This window comes from Cardiocondyla obscurior, linkage group LG28 (genome assembly GCF_019399895.1).
Source record: "Cardiocondyla obscurior isolate alpha-2009 linkage group LG28, Cobs3.1, whole genome shotgun sequence".
In the NCBI taxonomy this organism is placed as follows: Eukaryota; Metazoa; Arthropoda; class Insecta; order Hymenoptera; family Formicidae; genus Cardiocondyla; species Cardiocondyla obscurior.
Genome location: NC_091891.1, coordinates 891,858 through 913,344, shown reverse-complemented (window position 1 = coordinate 913,344; position 21,487 = coordinate 891,858). Strand labels below are relative to the sequence as shown.

At 38.1% G+C, this 21,487-nt stretch overlaps 2 protein-coding genes across 4 annotated transcripts; one reads left to right on the top strand and one right to left on the bottom strand.

Moving 5' to 3' along the window:
- Window positions 1-8,758: 8,758 nt before the first annotated feature.
- On the bottom strand, window positions 8,759-21,322 carry LOC139112314 (hexosaminidase D-like). 3 transcript variants are annotated; one of them, XM_070673283.1, is made up of 15 exons: window positions 21,043-21,322; window positions 20,895-20,949; window positions 20,289-20,504; window positions 19,806-20,154; window positions 19,657-19,731; window positions 19,340-19,535; window positions 19,074-19,118; window positions 18,825-18,965; window positions 18,689-18,762; window positions 18,365-18,505; window positions 17,686-17,974; window positions 15,218-15,730; window positions 14,624-15,096; window positions 11,663-14,523; window positions 8,759-10,334 (listed from the first exon to the last, which is right to left on the bottom strand). In XM_070673283.1, coding segments are annotated over exons 1-8 (978 nt in total). In that variant the 5' UTR covers window positions 21,084-21,322; the 3' UTR covers window positions 8,759-10,334; window positions 11,663-14,523; window positions 14,624-15,096; window positions 15,218-15,730; window positions 17,686-17,974; window positions 18,365-18,505; window positions 18,689-18,762; window positions 18,825-18,964. The 3 variants fall into 3 exon arrangements, with proteins under 3 accessions (XP_070529384.1, XP_070529385.1, XP_070529383.1); XM_070673284.1 differs by having other exon boundaries at window positions 11,663-12,101; window positions 14,910-15,096; XM_070673282.1 differs by having other exon boundaries at window positions 11,663-15,096.
- LOC139112329 (uncharacterized) lies at window positions 10,153-16,859 on the top strand. The gene is made up of 2 exons (XM_070673305.1): window positions 10,153-10,288; window positions 15,286-16,859. Exons 1-2 carry the CDS (start codon window positions 10,165-10,167, stop codon window positions 15,621-15,623), a joined length of 462 nt encoding a protein of 153 aa, XP_070529406.1. The 5' UTR covers window positions 10,153-10,164; the 3' UTR covers window positions 15,624-16,859.
- Window positions 21,323-21,487: the final 165 nt, after the last annotated feature.

The window sequence follows — 21,487 nt, the reverse complement described above, 5'->3', positions numbered from 1 at the left end:
AATATGAAAAGAAAACCATTGCCGCGTTAAGCTGGAAAGTCAATGCGCAGAATTCGTATGTGTATTTAACGATATTACGCGGCATAGTTCGTCGTTCGAGATGAGCTTCATGACAACACCTCGTCGTCATCTATGCCTGATCTTAAGCATTAGCGACTGGTTGATAACGGCCGTTAGATAACAACATGTTTTCTCGGTGCCTGTACATTTCCCGGCGTCGGTGACCTTTGAACGGAATAACTAAATAACCGAGCGCTACTTGAAATCGATCGCTTGCGTCACTAGGACATTGTAGATTTTTCTTTGTATTATCGTTCTTTTCCTTTTTTTTTTTTTTTTGTCTTTGATGAATATAGAAATGTATATTTCGACATTGAAAAATTCTTCTCGACCGTTCTACAAAAGAAAAGGCTCGCCACATGGTGCTTTTCATTGTGCACCTCAAGCAGGTATGTTAAAAATCAAAAGGAAACCGCGCGGAGCCCAGTATTTCTCGTTTTACTCGCTTGAGAGCTCCACGCTCGCGCATGCGCGGCTCTCCGCTCCCAGCGTCGTCTCGTCATCGAGCTGCGAGCAGCACGTCCCGGTCATTCTCATTTCGTAGTTGAAAATGGCCGCTTGAAATTTATCGTCAACATGCATGGTGTAAAAATGTGCCCGCTTGAGACAAATAATCTCGCCCACGCGACATCGACTGAGGCCAACTGTACGACCGGCGTTGATCTGATTAAGGAAGCTCCGACCGAATTGTGCTGTTTCTGCCGCTTGGTGATTAATTCGCAGTGTCACCGCGAACAGCAGCCGTCGTTACATCGTTTTTGCTTGGAGGACAGTATTATTCCATGTAAGTTCAAAAGCGTGTGCGTGCGTGCGTGTGCGGCCCGCGAGACGGGATCGCGCGCGCGCGCGCGCGCATTGCTCGATGTCGATGCATGTATATGTAAATGAGTCGACGACTGATAACTCGTCATGTGCTAAAAAAATGCGCGCTGAATAAGCGAACGGTCGCTGCGGGACAAAACCCGCCGTGGCGCCAAGTAAGCGTCATAAAGCATGCGACATTTTCCACGTTTCTCCCCCTCTCGTTCTCTGTTCTTGGCCGTGTTTATCGATTCTCGTGCAGAAATTCCCGATACGTTATCGGTGGGATGTATATATACGTAAAACATCTCCGATAACGTTCCCGCGATGGATCAACGGTTGCCAAGGTGTTTTCCCTGGAAAACCGTTGATGCTAATGACTATTTTTACACGGCAGCGAATGTGTGATGTTGCACAAATGTTGTGCAAAGTTGCCGCAAGGCTTGTTAGACGCACGCAAGTGCAAGATATTATTTTCAAAATTCTTTTAAACATTTTAGCATTGATTGAATTATACTACTAATTAGTAAAAATGGACAGGTTGTCGCAATATCGTAATATTTCCGTAATCTAGGTGGAATTATCTGTATTGATACAAGTAATTAATGACTGCAGATAAGGATTTTTTTTTTACCTTAGTTAAATTTTTACAGATAATATGCTTTTTAAAAGTCTTTGATTGATTTTTAATTAGTAAAATTATTTAGTAATCGGAATTTAAACTTTAGTTTTTAAAACGAAATAAAATTCTGCAATTTATGAAGAAGAAATTGATGTAATATTAAAATGTATATAAATGTATATTTTATTCAGTGTCTGATTTTTTATTTTTTTTTTTTTTTGTTACAGGTTTAATATCGAGAAGAAATATAGAAAGAATAGAAATTTGAGTTTGAATACATTCAGGATTTCTTTGCTTCCGGCAGCATCTTGAATCTGCACATTAAAATCTCTAGTAATGTGTGTTAGTCTTTGTCTTGTAAGATATATTCTCTACTACACACAATAATGTCTTACATGACAATGGAAAGAAACTCCCCGTGCCTTTTGGGCGTAAGTGGAGAAGATAAAGTGTCCACAATGAACGGTCGGAAGACATGTCTCACCAGAACATGGAACGAATTTATCAATAGAGATTATTATTATTTAAGAAAGAAGAATATGAATAACGAATATTGTGAAAATTGTATTAGCCAAATGCAAAATCCATTCAAACATCATCAGCTATCGTCGTATAGTTCGGAACCTTTGAACTGCTCTCATACTTTCAATTCTAAAAGATCTAATCCTTCTGAAAGCTCCGACGATTCTAATATGTCCAACGTTTTGGATACTTCTGCTAGTTCTTTTACCGTCGAGGAAGATGACGATGATGCGGACAGTCAAGATGGTTCGATTGTTTTTACCGACAGCGAGGAATCGACAATGCAAACAAAGAAAAAGGTATTCAAAGATTATCTGTCTTTTATTTTTTATAGTCTTTTATTTTTACTCTATTCAGAAGCGCGTATAAATTGTGCAGATTATTTTTGTGAATTTTTTCCATCGATATGCTAATTGCGTGTACGTACGTACAAAATAATTGATACAATAAAGTTTTCGTATGAAGAAATTAAAAAATTATGTTTTTAGGCTGTGAGTTTTGAACTGACTCCGGTCGTACATACGATACGCGCGTGGGATTACGCGTATCGAGCAGCCCGGATAGGTCCTTGGGAACAATGTGCACGAGATAGAGAGAGATTCAAGGGACGTATAAAATCTATCGCACTTGTCCTTGATCCAATTTTAAAAAGTACACATCGCTCGCGAGTTTGGCAAGACCGTTTCGTTTTTTCGGAATAATTTTAGCTTAATTAATAGTTGATATTTTTGTATATCGAAAATGTTAATATTAGTGTGAAAAAAAAAAAAAATTTCTCTCCACATGGCTGAAATATGTGTCACATTTAAAAAAGTTCATTGTTAGATATTTATTAATCAAAATAATGGTTATTAACAATTATAAAAATCAGTTTTTCTCTCTAAAAAAAATGTTCTAGGATTTTTTATTTAATAAAAAAGGCTTAAGTTGATGGCCTAATCATTAATGAAACGGAATTCAATAGGAAAGTAACTAATTTAATTTATTGATTTAATGAAAAATCATATTAATTTGTAAGACATTACAGCATCTCATGAAAAAAAACGTAATAATTCCAAAAAATTGAAATGTAAAACTGAAATTGTTAAAATATCTTTTGTACATATATAAAGTTATAAATAGAAGTATATGTATATTTCTATTATGAAAAAATATAAGGATATTTTACAGTTTTTATATTGAATACACACATGTCAAATATAAATGTATAGTATCTTCTTTCAAATCTTTTATTAAATTAAAGAATAAGTTGCAACCTAATTTTGTGACACGCTTATATTTTTTCATAATAGTAGAATATATGTGACAAACATCCATTTCAATGCTCGTTCGTGAAAATATATTGTAATTTCGTGTTTCACGCATATATTAATTGGTTTTTTTTAATAATTATCGCTAAACTTTAAAACTTTTTTAAATCTTATTCTTTATTAGTCGTATTTTATTTGTAATATTGATGCCCATGCATAATACAAAATTTAAAATGTTTATATCAACAATATTTAACGTATGAAGAAACTAATTGAAAATATTCTAAACGTAAGACAAATGTACAATAGAGCATGCAAAGAAATTTGATATGTTTAAGATTTTTCTTTATCAAGTGTAAATTTTCATAGGTATATGTACGTTCTTTTCTTTTTCTTTTTTTTTTATGTATAGTACGTGACGATCACTAGTGTTTGAGCAAATAAAATGATATAATGAAGATGATGATATTCCTAAGAACTTAACAAAATTCCATTAATATTAATAATTCTGTAAATAATGATTCATTATTTAGACTCGCATTAGATAATCGTCGATGTATATAACTATGTACATATACAATGTCACATGTGGAGGAAGTTATGTACGTATATGTAGTAAATTAAAATAATTAGATCACAATTTTAGGGATTATACTTTTTAGAAGTACAAATTGAATAATTGTACACATTCTTTACAGATTTTTGCTTACTACACAATAACTTCTTTCATACAATTGTATCCTGTATAAGAAAATTAATTGTATACTATTTTTATATGTCGGTATGTCGATAAGTGAAAGAGGCAAAAATTTTTTTTCTGGGATAATGGCAGGGTTTATTTTTTCTCGAGTTTTTGTACTTGTTCATGTAATGCGTCCGTCAGTAACGAATCGATAAGAATTAATTACGTATGCAAACAGAATAATCATTACTTGCACGTAATATAATACAGATTGGCCTGCTTGGGGAAAAAGTTCTCTTTTAATATTGGAACGAAGTAAATGCTTATTTTTTTGAAGTCGATTCAGGACTTAATACTGTTTAAAATTAAATTGCTAATGACACTGACATTCAGATGCAGAGAAATACGTAAGAAAATTATTCTGTAAATTTTTTTTTTATAAATTTTTAATAACAAAGCACAGTGAACAGTAAGTCTAGCATTTATCTCGTTATTAAAACGTATGATTTTATATCTTATTTTTCAATAATTAATGTTACTTTTTTTATACAGGTATTAATATTTATGTCTTGTCTTTTGTAACAATCTATTTTCTCTCATAAATATTTCATAGTTCTTTTTTTGTACGTATCTGCAGGCAGCTTTGCGCCGTCTTGTGTGTATCATTTTCAGACGTTTTGATTTCATTTTTTCCGTCGATTGTTTGCACAGTTAGCTACATGTTCGCTTACAATAATTACTTGTACTGGGAAATTTCTCATGATAACATAACAATAGGAAAATAATAGGACTGAAATTGTGTCAAGAGCAAGTTACGCGACTGTTGCCTACTCTAATTTTATAATCATTAAAATTAAGTACTACAATTGATTGATGCCTATTGTTTTTGAATTGGCTCCGACATATAATTTTACGAACTTAAGATTTTTAGCAAGAGCTTTTTTTCTTGAAATATAATTGTGAAAAAAAAATAGAAAATTATTTATAGAATCTGATACAGTGATGTTATTTAAGAAATATTTTCAAACTTTTTTGAACACTTGTAGAATTCTTTACAGAATTTTTAATTATTTATGTGATATCTTTAAATGAATTATGCTGTATAATTTACGACGTTTTTAGAATATTAAAAAATGTTTTTATATATATATCTTATTTAAAATGCTAAATATGTATAATTTTGGTCGATAAAAATTTAAATAATATGTATATATGTAAACAAGAAATAAAGCAAATTTAATCCAAATTAAGTAAAATACATGTAGACTAGGTACGGCTAAACGATAAATCAGACATTTTTTAATAAAATAAAATTAAGTTAAATAAGATAAAATACGGCGAAACATTTAATAATTTTTACCAATAAACTGCGGACGTGCGTACGTTAGAAATTTTAGCCAGTTTATCGAATATTTATTGCACAAGCATCATCTTCACTTGCACTTTCACGTGGAAAGTTTCAAAAGATCACTGTCGCTTTCTCGCCTATCCTCCACAAACAACCATTTACTATGTTACAGTTGACTTTAGTTTCTCCTCGACAAGTAGTAACGGATCGATATCGCTTGATTCGCTTTAGATTATACAAATGTTTAAAATAGTACGTGACGAGCCAAAGAAAATTAGTAAAACAACTCGGAAAGTTGTTTTTACTTTAATCTCTTTTATATCGTATAATTTTTGTAGTATTTATTTCGGTAAATGCAATGCAGCCAAATTTGCGTGTATAGTCACATATATTATTGCATAATACCCAAATATGCTGACGCAGACGCCTTGTTTCTCATGAATAAAGACCTAAATTCTATCATCCGGTGTCAAGGCTTAGTTCCAGATTAGTCATACATGGTGAACGTGCTCGAGAGATCGTTGTCTTTCCTTCTTTTTTTTTTTTTTTTTTGTATTACACAGAACTTCTCTCTACGGATTATTCCATACGATCTGCTTTCACCTTTTCACGCCGAAGCCGTCTGAACTACATGCGAGAGTGGATGAGATATATGTTTTGCAGAAAAATAATATAATAATGTGACATAATAAGTAAAGAAATATGAAAATAATATTCTTGTCGTACACTCGTTGTATTTAGAAAATGTTACGAAAAAGCAAACGAGCTAGAATTATTCACACAGTTTCGGTAGTGCTTTATAAATGAAAAACTCATTGCCGCGTGAACTTACTCAATTTTTTTTTAATGTATTTTTTTATATTTTATCTTTTCAGGCATTATAGTTGAAACAATTCCTACAGTTCACACACTTGCCGGAACTCGTATAGATTTTTCTGTCTTTCTATTGTCCTATATTTTTTGACTCGCGTTACGAGCGATAACGCACAGTTCTTACATAGGCAGCCTTACATAAGCCGGATTCCTAATTAGTTATACTTAATAACAGCGCTCGACTTTCCTGCGTCAAGTGGCGTTTCCCCGAGATTTATTTCAACAATTATCTCGAGCGCGGCGCAAGTCAAATACGACGGTGTCGGTACGCGCGGTCGTAGAAATCATGCGTGATGTAATTGAGGAAGTAATCTTATTAGAGATGTAATCGTAATATGAAAAATGAGTTCTAGTGCCGCGGCAGTTTCTTCTTTACGTATCATAGAACAACGTCGTCGTCAAACGGATTACTTTTCCTGTTCCATGCGAGTCGATTCTCTCTCGGCGAGTCCCTCGTTATTTTAACGAAGGCGACAAACAACAAAGTAAATATGCATGAAGCGTGCGTGAATATCGTTAATGCGGTAACTTTCTCCAATTTGGGCACATCACAAATTACCATTAGGCGTTGGTCGTGCAATGATCTCCGGTGCCGTGCCCAGCACGGCCGTTGTCCCGCTATCTCGGTGCACAATATCGGCGCCTGAATTGAGTTTCCGCCGGTTTCACACCGGATTACATCATTTCGCGCATCCGGTACGAATTCAAGGTATAGTTCGTCAGAAGTAAATCCCTTAGTTTGCAAAGATCTTCACACTTCTTCTTTCGTCTCAATCGTAATACGACAATATCCGCTCGACCTGGAAACATTAAATTATTTCAATAAAAAGAAAATAAAAGAAAAACTCTATTCTGTGATCTAATTTTAAGCGGCGACTCTATTTAAAAATTAATTTAATAGAAATGACTTTAATTCTTATTTTTCTAGGTGTAATAGTAAGATTATTCTCATGTCAGAAGAGGAAAAAAAAAAGAAATTAAAACATTCTTGGTAAGAATTGTAATAACGAAATTCACAATTCTCAGAACACGACCTTTTTTTTTTCTTTTTTTTCTCTCCCCCTCTTGTGACATAATTAAGTGTGATGTGCGTAAGTAGATAGAAGAAATTTCTTCGAATTCTTACACCGACTTCTTTCCGAATTGTTAAGTAAATATTGGCGAACGGTTAAGTATTTCCCAACTTGGAGCAGTTACTTACCAATGTTCCGGCCTTTTCTTTCGCAACGAGTAAACTCTTTTCCGCAGCCGAGCCAAAACGAAGGCGGGATATCTACCTAGAGACTAGGCGGAAGTGTGCACGACAGAACATTGAGATCACAGCTAAGACGGAAGCGTCGACGAATCGGAAGGACGGATCAAGACATAATCAAGGCCGTTGCTGTCAGTGTTAATCATTGAGATCATCGTCTATAATTGGAGCTCGCTGAAGGGTCCAAAAAATCGTCAGCATGCGGGTCAAAGACGAGGTCCGGATTGACTGTCAAGGTCTAGGCTGCAAAAACCAAAGATGGAATTATTCACAGTTATTGTAGCCGCTTTGTTTAATTCTAATTTGTCATCTTTGCGCATTACACCTTGAGCTTAAACTCCTTTACCTCCAAGAAAAAAAAAAAAGAAAAAAAACCTCAAAGAAGCATAGCTGTACTTTTCCTTCAGATTATCAATTAATATTTATGCAACAAGCAATTGCGAATGTCGCACAATCTTCTTTGCAGGATACTTCGTCGCGCCTTGCATATTAAAGTCGACATTTGAATGGAAGAACCATTCAGAGAATCAACCTCACACATCCGACGAGAATTTATTGCGTAACACGCGCGCGATATTGCTCAACGTTTCCGCGATTAATCGGCGTTTTTTTTCCTTTTTCTTTTTACAAAATGTACGAATTATATTATACATACGGGTCGCGCCTTTTGAGCAACTCTCACGCTAAAATGAATCAGCTGCTTTCCTAATGCTCGCCGTTTACTAATGACTTAAAATTTTTTTTTTTTTTTTTTCCTTGAGACGTCCGTATTAATGATGCCTCGAGATCCCGACGGACTTTTGCTCAATTGCTTTCCGGGAGAAAAATATTTCAGACTGCGGAAAACGAGGAAACCGGGAGCGCACAGCTTTTAAATCATCGTTCCGCAGTGTCCGAATTAAATTAACAGGTAGCTATTGTCGTGATAATTAAACTGCGGGATTATGCTAAATGTTCGGACTATTTCTACAGTAGCAATCATCCAAAAAGCTCGCAGCCACAACGGCCAGCTCTTTTCTAGGTCTGGCCGTCGCATTGTATCACCGCCGCGTTCGCTTCGTAAATTATTCATCACCGTAAATCCCGATCGATTTTAAGCGGGCGGCGGAATTTAAATCTCGATTAAATTTATAAACCTTCGAAGACGGGATCTCGTTTAACGAGTAAAATTCCTCTGCGGTATCCGTTCTTGCTTTCTTTTTCCGAAATGCCGCGGTTTTGCAGTAAAATTGCGTGCATCCACGTCGACACGCCTCTCTTCTTCGTTAACGTGTGGGTGCCGGTCGCAAATTGCATTACAGACGGCGGTATTTTATTGTTAGCCTGTCAGGCTGTATTTCAACGTGCATTACTGTTATTTTTTCTTTTTTTTTTTTTTTTCTTTGTAATTGCTAAAAACGAGCGGATTTTACGCGCTGTTATTTTACGCGCCGTTAACGTGACAATCAAATAATATATAATTTATATATAATTTAGATGATAATTAATTTTATACGTATACAGAATTTTCTATAAAAATTTCTAGCAGCTTTTTTTTTTACGTCACGTCACTCCCTGCCGCGATTTTATTATCTAATCTAATATTATTAATTAATTTAGAACGGACAAGTCTTTTCAATAAAATGCCACACCGCCACATTTGAGACGTGCTAATGAGTGCTCGCGAGATTTATTAATGAACGGATGAAAGTTAATGGCAACTCGTTAGTCTCCGAATAACATGTCCGCGACAGTTTCGCGATCGGAGCAGGAGATAATAAATAGTTGTCTGTAAATTAATCTCACTGTGAGCGCCTTATTAACTCACGACGATCCGACTAACCGTGATACATTGATCCATTAAACCTACAAAGCGAGCGCGCTGTCAATATACGTTTTAACGAGCCTAGATATATTTTTATCTACTCTTGAAAGCGCTTGATAAGTTAAAAAATCTCAGACCAATCTCTTGCATTTTCGATTAACATTAAAGCAAGTCAATTCTAATTATAAAAATACAACTTTGCCTTTCAAAAAATAAAACTCCGTACTATCTAATAGATAAATTATTTCGAGAACGTCACAGAACGTCATAAATATAAAAAAAAAAATTCCTCCAACGACACGACGTCTCCGACAGTCTTTCCGAGTCGACTTTTTCCTCGGAAATGTCCAAGCCGGTCATTGTCTAACGCGTTTAATTTTCTACGTCCTCGCCAACGTCCAATTAAATCACTCTCAAAGTAAACTTCGTCGAAAATTAACCGAGGAACGTAATTTTGTCAAGTCATTTGACTCTTCGGCGAAGTTCACTCGGCGGAAAAGTCCCTCGAAGCGCTTCCAGGTCCAGGAATACCTCAGTCGCGTGGAAATTTTTATTCTCCCACGTCGAATCTCTCGCACGGGGATGAAAGACGGCCGAAGTAGCGGCGGCCACGTTGGTCCCCCGTTGCGTCCACGCATCCCTACCTGTCCGCGGCGCGGAAACCCCCGGACCCAAGCGTTGTCCCCCGGTCATCACTTTGAGACCCGGTTCGCGAACGATGCCTTGGTGACTGGCAGTTCAAGAGGTGAGAGACCATATCTCTGATTCTGGAGGGGATAACAGAGACCCCGCCCGATGGCTGGCTATAAAATGCCGACACGGGGATCGGGCCCAACCAGTCGTAATCGATACAAGAAGCTCCATTTTTCAGCTTCTCTTTAACTTCGTCCCTTCCCGTTGCGAAGGAGGCCATCCCCTCGTGAAACCGTCCGGCGTCCGATCTCGAAACCATGAAGCTCGTCTTTAAATTCGCCCTGTTGTGCGTCGCGGTGGCCTACGCCGCTGCCCAGGATACCCAAGAACAAGAGCGGCCGAAAACCTTTCGAAGGCTGATACCCGCCGACGTTCTTCGTGGTAAGTTAATTTCAATTTCTTTCTTCAGGCAAATCTCATGCAATACCTGCAAGAACCACATGTAATTAGTCTCTTTCGAATAATGCATTTAAAAAAAAAAAAGAAGAAAAAAGCTCAGTCAGAGAAGTCTCGATTTAATGTTTAATTGCTGGTTGACAGCATTGCGGTTTGTTTAATAAAATGTTTAATAAAAATAAGTTTGCAGAGATATATCTTTCAAGAAATATAAATATATTTTCTTTATATTTTCTTCTAAAGAATATTTTTATCTCGCTATAGTGTTCATTGTCTTTGTAACGCGATACTATAATAATATTGCTTGATATTATCGCAAGATAAAAGTAATTAAAGAGTATATCTGACAGATCGATGTTGAGTACGTGTCAGTTATTAGCGTAATAAATTGTATGCTAATTTGTTGCCAAAGAAAAGATATTATCTTTAGAATGGCGATATTTCTTTTTTAATATCTGATTGTTGCACGCATCTTAGTTCGCGTAGAAAAAAAAATTTAATTATAATTTTCACCCAATTTTAATTATTAAATCTGCAAAAATAACCATTTTTTTCTGTTTCTGAGAATAAAATGCTTGCGAATCGAGTCTAAAATTTTGCGTCTCGTTAAACTTAGGAAGATTTAACAACTTTGTATAAATTAACGTTCGCTTTTTGTTAATGCGTGTAATACTTAAATGTAAGATTTATTTTCCAAAGATTTGCAAATAACTTCGCCCCCACGCGAGCAACGAAAAAAGAACAAAATGTAAACCCCCAGTTGAGAATCTCCGTTAGGTGTCTGGCCGAATTCAAAGAACTGAGTGTGCATAATTGAAGAAGTGGGACGATTGTCGTTATTTTCAACCGGTGTTCGGAGGACATTTGGCTTTCTTGACGATGCCGTGTCACGCGTATTAAACAGTTGTCCCGGTACCGCAAGTAATGTCGCAAATGCCATTCGTAACGAAAAACAGCGATTTATCTTAAATAGTCATGCCGAATCCTAGAAAATAATTTAAAAAAGAAAAAAAAACTCCCAAATATCATATACAAAGACTGCACAAAATCTATAAAAGGAAAAGAATTAATTTAATTTATATAACTAGATCTACATCTCGTCTGTTCTAAAAGAAAAAGAAAGATTAAAAAAAAAAAAAAAGAGTAGAGTCTACAGCTGTCGTTCAAAGATTCGTGACATTTCGAACAGTCCAACGTAAATGACTAAATCAAGATTCGCTCTCGATTCCGAGCAAAACCGAAAGCTTTTATTACATGCAGTTGAATCGTGAGACAATCCTGTCTTCTCGATTACACCTTCGCTTCCGTTCTCGCAGCCTTGATTATCGCTCTTTTTCTCGCATAATTATCACGTCTCACCGTGTTTTATCCCAGGTATTTATCCACGCGTGAATCGACCCTGATAATCGCCGGACATATTTTTCCTTTCTTGCTTCCTTTTTTTTTTTCTCTCTCTCGCGTTGGCTCGTCAATTATTCCGTAATGCGGGCGCGGTCTCTGGAATCAGGGATTCACGGAGGCGCAGAGCAGACGTGATTTCCCATGGACCGGTCGAGCGAAACAGCGATCCACTCTGCCTGTCAAGATCACGGGACCACGTGAAAGTTTCGTGCGGTAACCATCGGCCACACGATTCCCTTACGATCTTTTCGCCCGTGCCTCTCCTCCTTTTCCCGAAGATCGCTTTCTTTTTTTTATACGGTCCGCAGGGTGCAGTGATGCGTTTCTCTTCCTCTCGGCGAACTTAAGAATGCCCTTACGAAACCAGTCGCTCTTTCGGCACCAGGATACTTTGTTCCTTAAAAGCACAAAAAAAAATAAATTAGACACCTTAGCGAAATAATGCGAACAACGAAGTGTCGTTAGCGCCGCTATAATCCACGAACGTGTGTAATTAATTCAGATTTATTCCGACGCTTATATGTGATACGGTTAAAAAAAAAAAAGAAGAAGAAAAAAAGAAACAGATAGAATCATTTCCAATTGTGGGATTAATTAATGCATTATGCAGGCGGCCGTGCTGTTTCTTTTTTTTTTTCTTCTCCTTCCTTTTTTTTTTCTTTTTTTTTTCTGTACCAGTTAACGTAAACTGGGTGCCGTGACTTAGGACTTCGTTTCAACGAGACCGCGTGACGACAGATCCATTATATGCGCCTTCCAGAGAGATCATCCTTGATATTCGAGTACAGACGCGTGGCTTCTATCGGTTCTTTAATTACCCGCGGCCGCGTTCTTACTTATTTGTCCGCGAGCACCTGGACTTCCATGAATAATCGAATTAGTCACGAACGGGAGCGGCGAAGAGGGAATTACGGGCGACCTCGTTGCTCGAATTGTTGATCGAAGGATCTCGCACGGGTGTGGAAGCACGCGGGAAGGATGCAATTACTTATCGCCTCGGAAGGTCGTAAGGCGAAGGCCTCGAACGCGATCTCCAAGCTCGCGGAAACGGTATCTCGGTAGGCAGATGCGAAACAATACCCGGCACACAAGCGGCGGAACAATAACGCCTTTCGTGTTCTTCTCGCGGTTGAAGAGTCAAAGACACCTTTTTCGCGGGCTTGAAACGCGCCGGGACGCAATTCGCCGAGATAATCGATATCACGCCGGCGCCGCGGTTTCGCGTATCTCGCAGAAAGTATCCCCGCGTTCTTTGAAAGCGAGAAGCGCGCGCAGGAAAGTTGCACCGAGACCCAGATAAATGGTAAAACCGATGAAAGTGCCGGGCGGTAGGATCAAACGAGCGAGATGGTAAAGCGAGGAGAGAAAGAAGCCCCTCTTCGGCTTGTAAGAACTTCGAGATCGGCGAGACATAAATCATAAATCACGGCTGGTTTTATTATCGCGCCTCGTTGTCGATATCGACGACGATAAGCCGCAAGCTTTGCCGCCGCGGATTTCTAATCGACATACGGAAAATCGCAATTATTCGCGCTTCTTGCCTCGCAATGAGTGTCCTTGTTAACGTGTCTCCCAGCGAGGCGAGATAAACCGCGGCGGCACCGAGCCGATGCCATAAACGCCGATCGCGTCGCGGCATTGAGAAAACGGTAACGAACACGTCATTATTTTAAACGGCTCGCGAAGAGACGCGTTCGCACGCCGCGGTGATTAGATCGAATCAACGTGACTAGACCGTTCCTGACGCCTAGGCGAAAGGTGCGTAATCCTCCGTTCGATTTAATCTACCGCGTCGGATATCGCGCGTGAAATCGAGGCAACGAGACGCCGGCGTGACTCACATATATCTGACTTCATAAGTAATTCTCACACCTTTGTTTAGAGATATTTTCGTATCGCCTAGCAGAAGAAAAATTTGCATTTTAATTTCAGCTTAATTTAATTCAAATAAAAATTTTATTTCATTATCTGCTTATCGATTTGAACCTCAAATGTTTTACCTCTCAAGCGAGAAAAGGGAGAGAAAATGTCTTTCAATTTTAAGTTAATTTTCTTTCTTTTTTTTTTTTTCTTTTTTACGTCGCGTAACTATATGCACGAAAATAATAGATTGATAAATTACTCGTCCGACCGAGTTTTGCTGTGCTTTATTGTTATTTTTTAATCTCTCCAATTTCAATCGGAGAACCGGTGAGTCTGTCGAGGATCCGACGGTCTCTCCGATCCGCGCTTTCGAGTGAAACGAATCTCGCTTGTCCGTGAGTCACCGCCGCGGCAATCTCGACATGCCTCGAAGGGCTGATGTAACCACGTGCCGAAGTAAAAAAGCAACGCGTCCGACGTAACGACGCCCAACATTTGTCGTCGTCGGCGCGCGTTGCGTAAATGCGGCGCGCAACCGACCCGGCCCGGTGTATGACAGTGAAAGTGTCTCTCCTTGAGGTTTCTAGCACGATCACCGCCGGGTTTACCCCCCCGTTCCCGTACGTAGATGGGCACCGGGACGACGGTGTTTCTCGATTACAGCTTGAATTAGCCCCGTAACGCCGTCATCCGTTGCGCCCGACGTCGTCGACATCGGCTCTCGCCCGGCCGCCGGCCGAGGTGAAATTTCCGTCATGATTGCCGTCCAGCAGACACAAGCGGACCCTCGGAAATGGGACGCCGAACCCAACATTACGTTACGATCGTTGCAGAGTCGTTTACAATAGAGATAATGAGGCCCGGCGTCGTAAAGCGAGGCGCGTTCGTCAATGCAAAACAGGATCGTTTCTCAATTGCGTTCTATGTCGGACGGGGCGAGATAGCGGAAACGATAACTGCAACAAAAACCAGAACGATAAAAGAGAGAATAAAGAATTTAATTGAAACGGCCGACGAGAAAGAATTTGCCGCCGAAATAATGTAGAGATTAATTACCGGCTATTACGAACGCTGACGCTGCTGCTGTTGTGTTAGACGGCTCCGATTTCACCGTGCGTAGCGATGTACGGGGCGATATTAACAATCACGCCTGTTCTCTCGCCCATCGGGTCTTTCATCGTGCTCGGATAATTCAGGCCAGGATAATTAACAAGCGAGCATTAACTCCGGTTTAGGTCCGGCGCGCGCGGCGGCGTTAGAAAGCAGCGACACTTTTACAGAATTGCCCGTGACGAGATAGCGAGATACAAGCTTATTAACGTGATGGGTTATCGTCACATACCGTCGTTTGATTGCGGCGACCGGTTGCATTCGGGTGTTACTTGCGGTAGACACAATGCGTCATCGCCTAGGTGAAAATCAAATGAAAGAAATCCGCGGGTCTCTCCACGCAATTGTCTCTCACAAAGCGGATCAAATAGCCAACGTATCGTTGACCTCTTAGACTTGCCCTCTTCAAAACGTTTCACCTGAAATAATATTAATTTTGCATAATATTAATAAACTATTATTATAATATAATATATAAAATTAATTATCATTTCTATCATCTTCTGAATTTCGTAAATGAGATCAGCGGATTTAACAAACCTTAGACCTTCTTCTTGAGTTTTACCGTCAGAGTTTCTCATAGCTCATTTTAATACTCTGTATTGCAGACTTCCCTGGCATGTGCTTCGCGTCGACCAAGTGCGCGACCATCGAGCCGACCAAGTCGTGGGAATTGGCGCCGTTCTGTGGCCGTTCCACTTGCGTGCCCGCCGACGACAACTCCGGTCGTCTGTTCGAGCTGGTGGAGGACTGCGGCCCGCTGCCCAAGGCCAACCCCAAGTGCAAGCTCTCGGAGAAGACCAACAAGTCCGCGAGCTTCCCCGAATGCTGCCCGATCTTCGAGTGCGAGGACGGCGCCAAGCTCGAGTACCCGGAGATCCCGACCTTGCCACCACCAAATGACTCCGACGCGGCGAAGGCGCAGCCGGATGCGCCAAAGGCCTAAAAACCCTCGACACATCGGCGGAAGGCCACTCCATTCCCGGGCGGGGACGCGAAGGTTGCGGTATAGCCTCCAGTTGCAGTCCACCACGTTGCGGATGTCGACGAGATCTGTTCAACATAAATTGTCCAGAATCAGTGCGGCGAACAGTCTCGAACTCTGCCACCCCGAGAACCACTCCCGGCAGGAAGACCAGTATCGCGGGATGAATTTTATTTTCCACCCGGGGCATCTAAGGTCCCCGATTCAAGTCACGGTGATATCGGAACGACTTTACGATGAATATTAAAAGTCGCCCTGATGTTACCGCGGCTCCTAGCAGCGCGTGAAATCCGTTTTAACACGATCGAACGATTAGTCACGGTATTTTACGGTATATCTTCTCCGGGGAAAGGACAAATTGTCGCGTGGCAGAGCCACCGAACGATATCAGCGTGCTCGCATTGACGCTAGGCAACACGCAGACCTTCTTCGCATCTGGCTTCGATCGTGGATTATACCTTCGACAGGTTTTGCGCAACGTTTCAGCCGATCGCGACGAGGCCATATCGCGGTACCGCTCACCCGCCCCAACGTGATCCGATTCTATACATGATCCAGATGATTAAGCTAATTGTATATAAATTCAGGCCGCGCCTCTGCAAACCACGTGCACTTAAAAAAAAAAAAAAGAAAAAGAAAAAAAAATAGAAAAGTCTTTTCCGAGCACTCGTTCTACCTCCCTCTTCCCTCTCTGCCTGATTTGCAATCTTATCGTAATCCATCTTGTGTCTCCCGTTAGCCTCCTCTCCTTATTCTTTAGCTACCCCGAGTCCCGAATGTATGATTTACTCACGAAAGTATTAAAAATAAAAATAAAATATAAAAAAAAAAAAAACCCGGAATAACAGATTTCGCTAAGTGTCGAATACTGAGAAAACGATATCAAGTATAATGAATGTCTCACAAAAAAAAAAAGAGAAAAAAAGAAGAAAAATGTGTTAAAGAGCTGATATTTTGGCATGTACTTAGGTTTTGTAATTATTTCGCACAAGAGCGTTCGAAAGGTTGGCAAACACTTTCATAAACGACGTATTTTCCAACGGCAATCGGTAGCGGAGCACTTTTCTAGTTAAGTCTGACTTTAAAAGCTCTTTCTCAGCATACAAGTTATATCTTCGTAGCAAAATCTGGCAGTATGTATCGCAAATATGTGTGATTGTAATTATATGTGATTATATTAATACTTATTTAATTCAATGCTAGTTATATTTGTTCCTTGCACGCCTCTGTCTCTTCTTACATTGCTTCTTGGGATTCAACGAAAAGATTCGAAGTCGTGATTTATCTGATATTAATAAACTGCGTAAACAACATGACCTTAATTGCAATTCCGAGACGTAAAAACGGTACGATTGTTTTAATTGCGGCCGTTGAAGGATTATTCTTTTTTTTTTTATTCAATACACCGCAAGAAATATCCGGAGCTTCAATGTTACAATAGTATAACGACTATTAACGGCTAATGAAGTAGGTGGTATAAAAAAAATGGCAGTCAACCTCGCCCACGATTTATTCCCGAGACAATGAAGCAATCGAATATTGATTTATCTGCACACATCGAAGGCCAAATTAGCAGAACAATTATTCAATGCAAAAAGTAATTACTGGACGCAAAAAAAAAATTTAATTGTACGTTATCAATTGTGTATTACTACATATATTTAATTGCGTATTAATTACAATTTAAAGTTAATTGCATTAGAATTATATCAGAGAAGGAAATTAATTGATAATAAAACTCTGTCTGTCTTTCAATAACAAACTCATTTCATTTTCTTTAAGAAAAACTTAATTGAAAGATAATTAATGCATTAAGATAAAAATACACGAGAGAAATTAATCTCGTTTTTATTTTGAATTAATTATTATTTTTATCATACGAATCTGCGAAATCGGCATTGCAATTTTTTTTTTAATTTTTCCTCAGTTTCTTTTTATGTGACAAAAAAGAAAAAAATGTAAGTGGCTAGCGTTGTAAAAGTAGACGAGGAGGCAAACAAGATTTTTTTTTTTTTATTCTTACCGGAATAGATTGCGAGGCCTACTTTCACTCAGTTATCGTCTTCGCCATCCTCTTTCATCAAGTTTCGGCTTTAATTAAGGAACAAGTGGATGATGTTACGGAAGATTACCGGCTGAACATGATGTAATTGGCGAAGTATCTGCCAATCTGTTGATTAAATACCGATGCCGTAACTCAAGCGGTCAAGTTTAACACGGCGTCGCTAAAATTGGATGCTGCGGGGGAGCGATCATCAAATTCGCACAGGATACATACGTCGATATTATAACGCCGAACTCCGCGTAACTTTCTGAAACATATTGCATTTGTATGAGAAATCGCAAATTTGATAATGTATGAATTCTAGTATTTTTTTTCTTTCTTTTTTTTCTGTTCATCTTTGTTACAAGATATGCCAAGGATAGCGATTAAAAATGCAAATATAATTCCGTCGCGAACTGTGAAATGTCAACGCGATCGGCGCCAGATTTACATTCGCTATACATATTTATGTGGGCCGTAATCTGCGGAGAAATCAACTTATTTTTTTTCTTTTATATATATATATATACTAATTAAAAATTAAACCCAGACACGTCACCTTTCTCGCGAGAAGATATAGATTCAATAAAAATGTAACTCTGCATATCAGATATAACTTCGATCGATTTCATTATTAAATGAATACTAATTAACTTACAAATCTTAAAATCTTCGATCTCCAGTGTGCGGAATCCCAATATGCATCCGGTAAGCATCGCACGATAAGTATACAGCACTCAGACGTCCACAAGACATCTGTAGGATGTCCACCGTACTACCTAGACGTCTTAATGTAAATCTAAAAGATTATAAATATATAAATTAATATAAAATTAATGTGCACGAGATAATGTGCTTATCTACATAAATCGTACATTATTTAACACCGAAAAAAATATATGAATAATAATAATATAAATTTAATTAATGTAACATAAATATATGTAATTTTATTAATTGTACTGCAGCTAAATAAATGTACCATATGTATCTTGTTCCTTGCCTTCATCACCATATGCATTATAGATTGTGCTGTTGTTTGTTTCATGTTCCTTGCTGAAAAAAAAAATTTTATGTTTAATTATATTAATATACATACATATTTTTTTTATACTCACCTACTTATCACTTAGTCTTGTGATATGTATTTATTAATCATATTATTTTCCTCCCTTGTGTAAAAAATGCTAATACTTTTGAATCATATTCTTTCATTTTAACATCTTGTAACATGTCAGTCTCCACATTTGCTGCATCATCTGAACATTAATAAACATTATTACATTTAATTCGTGGATAAAATAAAACTAAAGGAACATTAAAAAGTATATCTTGTTATTAATTAAATATGTATACTATAATCTTACCAACGTTCCGCTGATGTGCCATTTTCATCAGTAAACGAATGTAACCTTAAAAAAAAAAAAAAAAAATGTAGCCATGGAGCCAAACTTTCAAGCATAAAGCTAACGATGGTATCGCCGTAGGCAATAACTCGCACATTGTAGCGTAATGATCATACCTAAAATCATAATTGACCAACATAATTATTTTATATCGAAATTTGTAATCAATTTTATGAAAACATAATTTCTATAAAAATTGCGCAAAGTCTTTTTCTTTTTAAACTTGCCTTGACCAACCGGTGAATGCTGTACCACGAAATTCATGCACCTTACTCACATGAATTCCTAAAACTTCCAACCATTTTTCGTGATTGCTTATATGATGTCGAATTATAGGTATATGTTGTGCAGAGCCAGTAGCTCCTTTAAATGCAGTTGCCGCCCAAATGTTGGGAAATACTGCGCTGTATTTATCCCACAGTCCTAATAAGTATATTATAATTACATAAAAATTTTTATTTAGCAAATATTTCAAAATTTCTTGAATAAATAATAAGAAAATAACGTAATACAATAGTAATAAAAAAAAGTAGAAATAAAATACCATCAGGTAATGCAAAATTGTCTCTAGGACTATAATGCCACACCATGGGCTCGACGTATTTTCCGATGTAATGTTCTAAAAAAAAAAAAAAACGATTAGTCATACGAAAAATTCTGACCAAACAATGCAAATAAATTTTATTGAAATACCGTTCAAAATCTGCAAGTCTATCGATCTTAACATATCATCCCATATAATAATCTTTAAATATGGATAGGTTTCTTGAATATATTGAGCTATAGCCAAAATGTGTTCGAGGTACAATGATGATTTGCCATATTTGCTAGCTGCAGCTCGTTTAGTACAGACAGAGCAAAGGCCCAAATGCCACACTTCATCAGCACCTATGTGCAAATATTGTATGTCAGGGTGAAAACTAACAATCTGACGTATCAATGACTTCACCACTGGAAGAGTTCTTGGATTAGATGGACAGATGGAACTTGGAAAAGGTTCCACTTCGCGCAATGATCTCCATTCATCATGTTTCAAGATAAACTGAAATTTAAAGCATAATAAATTAATAAATGCTAAGTTAAAATTTAAGGAATAATCACCATCTTATAATAATAATTTTAAAAATAAAATAAATATAAAATAGTCATTTAAATTAAATTAAAATATAATTTTACCTCCATATGACCAAAAGTTTGCACCAATGGAACAACTGCCAAACCACAATCACCAGCTATCTGTAAAATGTGTCTAGCCTCCTGAACTGTGTATCCACTCCCTAAACTGCTCGGACCATTGCTTCCTATAGGAGACAGTTCCCGATTGTAGGGGAATGTATCTTCCCATTCCAGCAACAATCCAGTAGCACCCCATGTCCTCAGTAGTGGAAAGAGCTGTAAATTTTCTATTGAATCATAAGAATAAAAATAAGAGCAGACAAAAGCCAAGACAAAAAGTTATAAAGAGACAACCGTTTGTTTAACGTTAAAATCGAAGCGCAGTCAAAAGTTTTAAATGTCACAACACTTGTTCTCTTAGTTTCTCTTTCTATCTCTCTTTCACTGAGTAAAAACAAATGACTGAGGCACGCTGTCATAATACTTGACGTGTGATACGCTGTGTGTTGAGAGAAATCAGGTGATCAATGCAACGCTCGAGCGAGAAAAAACAGCTGACGACCACCGCACGGATGTTAAACAAACGGTATACATGATAAGAGTCCAAAAATGCTTGGCGCACAGGACGAGGCTATCAGTCTCGATCGTTTACGAGTAACTTTGTACCTTTTCGAAATAGCAAGTCCGCGGTGGTGCGCCTTTCAAGTCAAGGTGAACCAGCCTGGAAAAGAAAGAACCATTCGCTAAGTCGCGACATTACGTTCGTTGAGAAATACGTCAAAAATTGCAACAATCAATCATCCGGTTACTTTACCTGTGCGATCCCAACGTCAAGGCGTCCATCTTCTCTTCCATTCCATTTATCGGTGAAATATCATTGGTTGAAGGCGAAGGCGACGACTTTTGGCGTAAAACAAGTCAATCAACGCGAGCCCGCGTGCGATATTACAGACTAGTTTATCTCGCGATTTATCTGCACTATTGTTACCTCTCAAACTCATGCCGATTGGCTATTTTTCGCTAGTCTTATTTAAAAAAAAACAACCCGCGAGACGCTGTGAATCAGCTGATACTCGATTCTATTACTTTCTTCATGCTAAACGAGACTTAACGTGTGTCAGTAAAAAGCGAGAGTGATAACATGCAAGAGTCACTCAATTATTTCGACGATTATTGCGGATGAAAATCATACATGCCGTTTCTCACCCACGATATCGTGAAATCAAATAATAAAGTCAAATTAATTAAAAATTATTTCC